Source organism: Dreissena polymorpha, chromosome 1 (genome assembly GCF_020536995.1).
Source record: "Dreissena polymorpha isolate Duluth1 chromosome 1, UMN_Dpol_1.0, whole genome shotgun sequence".
Taxonomy (NCBI): Eukaryota; Metazoa; Mollusca; class Bivalvia; order Myida; family Dreissenidae; genus Dreissena; species Dreissena polymorpha.
The window spans coordinates 1856371-1867107 of record NC_068355.1 but is presented as its reverse complement, the minus strand read 5'-3'; the positions used below and the strand labels follow the sequence as shown (position 1 = coordinate 1867107).

Below are 10737 nucleotides of genomic sequence, written 5' to 3'. Positions count from 1 at the left end.
ATATGTGCGACCCTGCACTATTTGGAATTTTGATCTGACCCCTGGGTCAAAAGTTATAGCGGTTGGGGTGGGGCCGCGTCAGAAATTATCACTCATTTTTTTAGGTTATTATCCCCACGCTTTTTGAAAAAAAGGTGGGAATATTGTGGTTATCTCCGCCGTCCGTCCGTCCGTCTGTCTGTCCGTCCGTCCTGGCCACTATCTCCTCCTACACTAAAAGCACTAGAACCTTGAAACTTACACACATGGTAGCTATGAGCATATGTGCGACCCTGCACTATTTGGAATTTTGATCTGACCCCTGGGTCAAAAGTTATAGCGGTTGGGGTGGGGCCGCGTCAGAAATTATCACTCATTTTTTTAGGTTATTTTACATTTACTTCTTTATTTCTACACCGATTCACTTCAAATTGATACTGGACCTCTCTTATGACAATACGGTCAATCTCAACCATGCATGGCCCCATTCCCAACCCTGGGGCGCCCCGCCCACATAGGCCACACCCACCAAAAATTTCCATTTACTATAATTTTTTCATTTCTACACGGATTCACTTCAAATTGATACTGAACTTTTGTTATGACATTAGGGTCAATCTCAACTATGCATGGCCCCAATCCCAACCCTGGGGCGCCCGCCCACATAGGCCACACCCACCAAAAAATTCCATTTACTATAATTTTTTCATTTCTACACGGATTCACTTCAAATTGATACTGAACTTCTCTTATGACATTAGGGTCAATCTCAACTATGCATGGCCCCATAACCAACCCTGGGGCCCCGCCCACATAGACCACACCCACCCAAAATTGCCTTTACTATAATTTCTTCATTTCTACACCGAATCACTTCAAATTGATATTGAACTTCTCTTATGACAATACAGTCAATCTCAACTATGCATGGCCCCATTACCAACCCTGGGGCGCCCCGCCCACATAGACCACACCCACCCAAAATTGCCTTTTACTATAATTTCTTCATTTCTACACCGATTCACTTCAAATTGATACTGAACCTCTCTTATGACAATACGGTCAATCTCAACTATGCATGGCCCCATTACCAACCCTGGGGCCCCGCCCACATAGACCACACCCGCCCAAAATTGCCTTTTACTATAATTTCTTCATTTCTACACCGATTCACTTCAAATTGATACTGAACTTCTCTTATGACAATACGGTCAATCTCAACTATGCATGGCACAATTACCAACCCTGGGGCGCTCTGCCCACATATGTCACACCCACCCAAAATTGCCTTTTACTATAACTTCTTCATTTCTACACCAATTCACTTCTAATTGATGATGAACTTCTCTTATGACAATACGGTCAATCTCAGCTATGCATGGCCCCATTACCAACCCTGGGGCACACCTAGGTCAAACATTCGGCGTGGGGATACGCGTCGGCCTCTGCCGCGCCATTTCTAGTTTTACATTTACTTCTTTATTTCTACACCGATTCACTTAAAATTGATACTGGACCTCTCTTATGACAATACGGTCAATCTCAACCATGCATGGCCCAATTCCAAACCCTGGGGCGCCATAGGCCACACCCACCAAAAATTTCCATTTACTATAATTTTTTCATTTCTACACGGATTCACTTCAAATTGATACTGAACTTTTGTTATGACATTAGGGTCAATCTCAACTATGCATGGCCCCAATCCCAACCCTGGGGCGCCCGCCCACATAGGCCACACCCACCAAAAAATTCCATTTACTATAATTTTTTCATTTCTACACGGATTCACTTCAAATTGATACTGAACTTCTCTTATGACATTAGGGTCAATCTCAACTATGCATGGCCCCATAACCAACCCTGGGGCCCCGCCCACATAGACCACACCCACCCAAAATTGCCTTTACTATAATTTCTTCATTTCTACACCGATTCACTTCAAATTGATATTGAACTTCTCTTATGACAATACAGTCAATCTCAACTATGCATGGCACAATTACCAACCCTGGGGCGCCCTGCCCACATATGTCACACCCACCCAAAATTGCCTTTTACTATAACTTCTTCATTTCTACACCAATTCACTTCTAATTGATGATGAACTTCTCTTATGACAATACGGTCAATCTCAGCTATGCATGGCCCCATTACCAACTCTGGGGCACACCTAGGTCAAACATTCGGCGTGGGGATACGCGTCGGCCTCTGCCGCGCCATTTCTAGTAAAGGTATGTCTTTGTCATTATTTATATCACTTATTGGACTCAAGAATTACATCAACGCTACAGTGATTTTTAACCAGTAATAGATGATAACAAGTTGCAAAATGCAAGTTTTCAATCTCTTAGTCAACACAATTATGGGAATTCCGTCAGTTAGTATCAGTCATAATTGTTAAAATTGCTAAGCTTATGTACACAAATTTGTTGATTTGTTGTTATTTGTGTTTACTTTGTAAACGAAAAATTATAACGATATTAAAAAACTATTCACTGTTGGTTCAGTTCATTAAAACGTTTGTTTATTCATAAAACTGATTTATTGAAGGTTAACCCTAAATTACCACTTAAATACGTATTTTGACACATTTGTAGCCCCTAAGAAACTTTAATTTTATTGAACACCTTTCTTTCTAGATTCAAGTTTTAAAGGCTTCATTTCTAATCATTAGATTAACTGATGAGCAGCAAACAGCATAACACCTGAACAGACTGCAAGTTACTAGCAGGCTGTTTTGGTTTTATGCTGTTTGCACATAGCCATTTTTACATTCCTTCTGAGTCAGGAAAGAGTTTTAATACAATAGCATACCTTTAAAAAAGCGATTTAAATAATACCATTATCAAGTAACAATCCAAGTATCTGCCAAGTTACTTTCCAGTTCCGGTACCAGTTACATTATTTTTCCACTGTTGAATTCAACAAATAAACTAAAATCACCATTCTAAACGGTAAGAACTCGTTTTTTTGCAAACAAAACATATTGCAAAATAAAGAAGATTATGTATCATTGTATTGGTTACATAAACAATTATACCCGTATCTATTTTCAATCTTGATTTTTCACAGCAGAACTGTTTAGTTCATTGACGCTAAAATCAAATCAGTGCTCGCAAGAGGTGTAGCTTTATATTTCCAGGTATCAGGACACTTGTTCCTGCCCAAAACTCAAATCCAAAGTTCTGACTTGAATATTAGATTTTTGTGCATATAAACTTTAAAGTGTGATGTTGCTTTTTCAGTTGTTCACACATCACAAAAAAATCGAGGCTTAAAGGCAATGTGTGCCGAAAAATAGTTTGCGTAGGTATACTTTACGTAATTAAAAGATATGCATTATGCTGGTCTGGTGGAGAAAAAATTCACGACACACAAGAGTATAATTTATAAAAAAAAAAAATTCCTAATGAAAGTAGTCCACTACGTGTTATGTTATAATTGCATAAAACAGCTCTCCTTAAAGGTCACAGGGGTAGGTTAGCCAATAGATGCATTCGCAAAGACGCAGCAGGACTTCTAAATGAACTCTAAAGTACACACATACACATGCGCGGATGAGGCTATTAGTTATCAACCTTAATAACAGCCCATTATTTATCAGCTCAACAGGGGAAAAACGGAAAAATCCAATACTATTTTACGCAGTGAGCATTGAAACCATTTTTTCATTGTGTTAAGCAATACTTAATTTGAACATGCTATGGTTAAAAGGGCAATAACTTTCTATATGGTATTTCGAGAGTTATTGCCCTTTGTTGATTGTGTTTGTGCCAAGTGTTGAAGTGAATAAATTATACAACTTCATATAATTATAGAAAACATTAACAAGGAGTGCAGGGTACGCAGACCATATTCTTTCTGTAATGTGTTTGCACTTATTGCCCGCTCATGATTTGTTTGTGCAGATAATAAACACTTTTGGAAATTTTCTTGTGACAAGCATTATTTGTAAAGTATCATATTTATTTTAATGAAACTTTGTATATTGATCAAGTTTTTCTTTTTGAGGAAGTTCAAAACAAAAGTACCATTACTTTTTCCTGATATATAACCCTCCCTCTCTTCACTTTAAATTATTTACCCTGGTAGTTTTTTTGCATATAGCCCAATAATTACACAGTGCAATTTTATTATGCTGAACATTAACTCAAAAAGTATGACTGGGGTTCAAATTATACTTTGTGCTAAAAATAATACTTTGAGAGAAAGCACAGAGTAATAGAACACTTATGAAGCTATGGACATTTGCTTAATTTTCTTGAGCAAAATATACCTATAAGTATGGAATTGATAGGAAATTTAGAATCAATACAGTACATCATACATGCCATACGTCCCGGATTGTCCGGGATTGTCCCGGAAATGAAAAACTTGTCCAGCAGTTCCAGAAATCTGTCAAATGTATCGGATTTTACAAAATCCATGTATACATGTACCTAATATCATAGGCTTAACTGCACCTCGAATCTGTGTTCCCACTAATCTGCAGCGTCTCCATGGCAATGCCTAATCGAAAAGGTGACTACGCTGGGTGTCATAATCGATCAATTAACAGGGGTCCTGTTATCATATCGATTGTCTCACGTTCGCAGTCAAACCGAAAAGGCGGCATTGCTTAATGTGGTTGTTAATAGGCTTTAATATAATACGTTCTAATTTCGCTCTGCGTAAGGGCAAAGGAGTTGTTCACACATCTGAAGATTCGTGTGGTTGTGAACTAGTCATGCGTGAATAACCCAGTGTCAATATCAATCTACAGTTTCAGTGGCTTTGTTATACTAAGCACGCTAATCAGTCCGTATTGTGTTCCCCTCCAAGATAAAATCGTGGACAGTTACTTCGGAGATTTTTTATGAAAACATCGATGTTGTCCTTGTGGAAATTGTTCATTTCATGCATAATTCAGTGAGTTCAAGACATTTATTTTTACCTGAGACTAAATTAAAAAAAAAACACAAACAATGTGTATCTTTATCGTCTTAAAGATAAATCATTATTTAAACAATTACTGTAACATATACTAATTAAACGAAATGCGAATCACCTATAAGGCGGATATATTATACGATTTTACGTTGCTAGGCGCACCTGCCGCTTACCTCATTTCAACAAGATGGTGGACTTTAAAGAAAATAAATTGTGACTCAGCAAACATGGTAAATTCAGATTCAATTAGCTATGGAGATCATTCACTTAGAAAGATTAATGAAATGCCTGTGATAATCAACGATGCATAAAATCGTTTTAGATGCTAAAAACATATTTATTAGTAATGTACTCAATTTACGATGTAAAAGAAAAGCGTACCAAAAATGCATAATTTATATGTCTATTTATATCACTATATCGCCCCATTGGTGCAAAAAGGTACCAAGTGACATTTTCATAGTTTTGAGAAAAACGCGTTTAAAGATTTGAAAGTGAATATCTAATTTACTACATACAACTCAGGACTGCAATTGTGCATATGGTTAGATATAAATACAACCTTCATCCTTGCAAAAATTGAACATGTTACATTTATCAATAAGCGATAATTGATCAATTATGTCATATGGTTCCTTTTTGCATAATTCAATATTAAGGTAAACAAAATGCAAAAAGGTACCATATGCACACTTAGCTCCTTTTTGCACGAACTATTTATGTAGATTGTATTCTAAAAAGGCACAATTAGGTACCATATGACATATGGTACCTTTTTGCACCACACAAAACTGGAAAGTGAATATGATGATTACACTTTATTAACAACAGTGAAGTATAAACATCTATAAAGATGTGACACATCTGTAAAGTTAAACAATAAAAAGTATTGTTGAGATTAAAAAACAATAGTATTTTTGAAAGTGAATCTTGCAAATTTCAGTTTTTGACATAAATGTACAGCACCCGTAATATCCACAATGTCAACATTCTTCACTCGATATCAGTATCTTCCTCATCTGACTCCATAGGAACAAAATCCTTTTCCTTACTGCTCGTCGGTAAGGACTCGTAATAAGAATGAAACTCCTCAGGAATGATTTCTTTTGAGCATAAATTAACAAGGTCATTTTTCTTTTGAATCGATATTGGCAGTTTTGTGTCGTAACAACGCTTTAAATCTGACTCACAAGTTGGCCATGTGTTATGAACACCTTTCTGTTTTCTTGTTGTTTTCTGTACTTGAATTTCCTGAAATTGGTTGACGTCAAAGCTGTAGTTCACAAATACTGATCTTTGATTGTCCCTTCGCACTTGTATCCACTTTACCTTAAGCCAGTTTATTCTTTGTCCAGTGACTGATGTTTTTAGGTTTGTACAATGTTTCTTTACAAAGTCTTTGAAGTCCATTACATGATTGTATTTCATTGGTATAGTTACATATGGCTGTGATTTTCTTGCCAGAGAAATTAAAGTGCACCATTGGGATGGAACATACACTGGCGTTACTTTTTTGGCACGTTCAATGGTTGAATGGACTGAATCGCATTCCATTTGGGAATGGCCTGAAAGTAGAAATTTGTGGCTAATGGCTTTCAGGTTTGGTACTTGCGATATGGTATACAACAGTGACGCAGTTACATACTGATTCCGATTTTGACCTCCACATGTATCAGAAAAATATATTATTTCATTGACATTGCTTCTATGGCAGACAGATAATGTGTTCTTTAATAAGCATGTGGCGATTTCACATGCTCCCCGTTTACATTGGGTTTCATCCCATACATGACAGACAGCTTGCTTGTCTCCTAAGGAATATATAGTGAGGTTAAAGCAGCATAGTTTCCTTGAATAGTAGAGTTCACTCACTAAAGAACATGGTGTTGTAAGAACTGCCTGCAGATCGAATGTTGCTACATACACACTCTTGTCTGTCTTAGCTCTTTCTTTATCCTTTGTTTTTTCTTCACGCGCTCTTTCCTTTTGTACTTGATGTTCATCATATTCTTTTTGCAGTGTTTCATTTACTGTGCCTGCTGCCTTTCTTCTGTCATATAAAGTACAGAAGGAGCACTGGTCCTTTTTAGGTTTGAAAAAAGATAAATTGTAATTTTCTCAAAAAATCTTTCTATACATTGATTGCTTCACACTGGTTATTCCTTTCTTTTCACAATCTTTGACATATAATTTCCACATTTGTTTAATGTTTAAGTCATGTGCTAGGTATTGTTTCTTTGAAGATTTTCGTGTGTAGTGAGATTCCATTTTTGGAAATGATTCAATGTGTTTTTTTACAATTTCAACTGTACATGAATCTAATTTGTTTACAGATGGATCTTTTCCTCTCATATCAGTCGCAACAAATGCCCCATGTTTCTTCTTTTTAAGAGTGTAATCAATTGTTTTCCTGTTGATGTCCAATGTTTTCATAAAGAAGTTTCTACAAACGCGTTCTTTCCGGTCATTATGTATCATGAAATACTTCTGCGCTATAGATCTCTTGCCTGTAACTTTCCTTTTTGTTGCGCTTTTTTGTACCATGTCACAGATATACTGTCTTTGGCGCTCATAACTTCCCAAAGAATAGTACAATTGAAATATGTCTTCCCGCTGCTCTTCAGTAAATTTCTCGCTACACTTGAAACGACATTTGAGGCAACTATGATGGTGGACCTTTTTCGGGGCAACAACTCTCCCAGTTGCAGAAACATATTCCTTCCCTTCACTTTTCAATAATTTTCTAACATTCCGCTTCCACTTTTCTGGGTTCCGTGTTTTCTTTCGACTTGAATGCTTCTTAGGAGGACTTCTGTATGAAGCACGTTTGTGTGGGGTTGTTTCGACAGGCATATTTGCATGGCATGATTCATCATTTGGTGTGGAAGGAAGAGATTCCCTTGCAACCTCCCATGTAGGATCTGTGTCACGTTTAGCATCACTGTCATTTGAAATTATATCAATGGCATCATAGTGCTCCTGTCCTCGAACTGCTATGTAAGCTAGATTGATTACTTTCTCTGTTGTTTGTTCAGGTTTTATGTCAATCACTGGTGTTGATATTGAACTTGAATATATTCGAACAACACTTCCGTAAAAGTTTGCTGTGGCCAAAGGAACAATGTCTGCTATGTCTAAATTCCATTGTCCTCTTGTTTTCAACAGTTCAAGTTCATTGAGAAATTCCACCTTACTAAACATATCCTTTCTAGTACAGAAAGATATATATTTGTCTGCGTTTGTTGTCATGAAGTCACAGACATTTGATCTGATTTCAGACGCACTTTCAGCAATTTTTCCACTTGTTTTCAATGACGTGAAAAAACAGTTTCCATCTCCATTAATACTGACCCTGCGCAGCTCATTACAAGCAAGAAGTGTGTCAAGTCGTCCTGTATGGGCTTTTCTGATCATAGCCTGGATTGTGCAATTATGTTGGCTGATTTTCTGTGCTCTATTAACCGCTACACTGGCTACCTTTCGTCTGTTTTGCAACAATATTATTTTATCTCTCAATTTCTTGGCAAGTACACTTTGACTTATTCTCCTTTTATTATTTTTCTTTCGAATTTTCAATTTCTTGGTTTTCTTTTTCCATGCAGTTTCTCTTTGCTTGTTCATTAGCACACGTCTCTTTTCTTTTGTCTTCACCTTCTTAACATTGAATTCTGAATCAGTTGAATTGATCTCATCTTTGTTAGGATCATAATTTTCATCATCAGCACTATCATCATGATCTGATTCGCTATCACTTTGGATAAGTTTCCTTTTAACTGGTTGCTTCTTTTTTCTACCAAGATCAGCTAATGGAATATCTTCCGAATCTGTAGTGTCGGAATCATTGTCTTTTGTTTGCGTTGCTATCACAGGTCCAAAAAGTTCCTCTTGTGTAAATGTATGATAAACTTCTTCATCGGACCAAACCTCGACTTCTATCTGTTAAGCAAATACCAACATAAAGTGAATCTATTGATTATACTGTTTAAATAAAATTAAAACTTATTTCTGTAAAAACTGTGAAATTACAAGCTACCTTTTGAAACGTTAGTACATATTTAAAGTATGTTCTTCTTGTGACTGCTCCCAGAAATAAATTACTACCATATAGGAAAGAAATCAACTCTTTCAAAAAGGATGCAAGTATTATATTGGGTATTATGTTTTCATTGTTTCCATTACTAACTGGTATATGAATTTAATTTGGCAAAAAAATATACTTACATATTTATTATTTTCCATCTCCTTCTATGAATAACGTGTACAAAGTCATATGTATAAAATCTCAGTATTTGTCTGCTCTCTTCACTTTAATAATCACCAAATGAAGGTGCAAACACTTCACCCTCATAATTATCATCTGCTAATAACAAGACAACTTAGGGTAACAGGATAGTTTGATAGTGTTATCAGTGTCTGGAATGTGTATTCATTGCTGAGGCAAAAGGAACAACATAAACCAATTGATTGTTACCTGGGTCTGGATAGTGTATTCATAGTTGTGCTAAAAGGTACCAACTAAACATATTGATATAAAAAAAAATGTGGACACATTCATTTCATGTCTGCAAAAAGGTACCATGTGTCATATGGTTCCTTTTTGCACTGATATTTATTTAAATTTTCCACACACCCTTGGTGCAACAAGGTACCATGTGTCATATGGTTCCTTTTTGCACTGATATTTATTTAAATTTTCCACACACCCTTGGTGCAACAAGGTACCATGTGTCATATGGTACCTTTTTGCACAAACAAATGTTGCATTTTTCACTTGGTACCTTTTTACATAATCCTATATCTTTGGAACCTTACAAGATACAGCTTAGATATTTTTACAGAATGTAGATTATACAAAATCCTAATGAAATATACTAAAATGTCATTTTTGACCAAAATGTCATATGGTACCTTTTTGCACCAATGGGGCGATATGTATACATATCACGGAAAATCGGCAAATATCCCAGAAAATTGAGCTCAATGTCATGGAATCGGTCTGAAAATTTATGGCATGTATCAGTACATTTAAATTATTTTTTTCTATAAATAAAAATAACATTATTTTCCTCAATTTAAAGGGTCAAAATCACTCTTATGGGTCAAAACAATACTTTGAGGCATTCATTACCCATATAGTGGCAGCACTTTTTCCTTATTTACAAGTATTTTTTTTTATTTCTCAATATTTTCCTTTTTAGCTCATTATTTTTTTTTTTTAAATTATGAGCTATTGTCATCACCTTGGCGTCGGCGTTGGCGTCCGGTTAAGTTTTGCGTTTAGGTCCTTTTTTCTCAGAAAGTATCAATGCTATTGCATTCAAACTTGGTACACTTACTTACTATCATGAGGGGACTGGGCAGGCAAAGTTAGATAACTCTGGCGTGCATTTTGACAGAATTATGTGCCCTTTTTATACTTAGAAAATTGAAAATTTTGGTTAAGTTTTGTGTTTAGGTCCACTTTATTCCTACAGTATCAAAGCTATTGCTTTCATACTTGCAACACTTATTAACTATCATAAGGGGACTGTGCAAGCAAAGTTATGTAACTCTGACTGGCATTTGGACAGAATTATGGGCCCTTTATACTTAGAAAATTGAAAATTTGGTTAAGTTTTGTGTTTTGGTCCACTTTACCCCTAAAGTATCATAGATATTGCTTTCATACTTGGAACACTCGCAAACTATCATAAGGGTACAGTAAAAGGACAAGTTGCATAACTCTGGTTGTCATTTTTACGGAATTATGGCCCTTTTTTGACTTAGTAACTTTGGTTATATGGTTAAATTTTGTGTTTGGATCCACTTTACTTCTAAAGTATCAAG

The 10737-nt window shown here is 36.1% G+C and overlaps 1 protein-coding gene across 1 annotated transcript; it reads right to left on the bottom strand.

The window, feature by feature from the left end:
• Nucleotides 1-5331: 5331 nt before the first annotated feature.
• Nucleotides 5332-9272, bottom strand: LOC127868403 (uncharacterized). Its single transcript, XM_052410170.1, has 2 exons — nucleotides 9133-9272; nucleotides 5332-8847 (listed from the first exon to the last, which is right to left on the bottom strand). Exons 1-2 carry the CDS (start codon nucleotides 9148-9150, stop codon nucleotides 7030-7032), a joined length of 1836 nt encoding a protein of 611 aa, XP_052266130.1. The 5' UTR covers nucleotides 9151-9272; the 3' UTR covers nucleotides 5332-7029.
• Between the last annotated feature and the right edge of the window lie 1465 nt (nucleotides 9273-10737).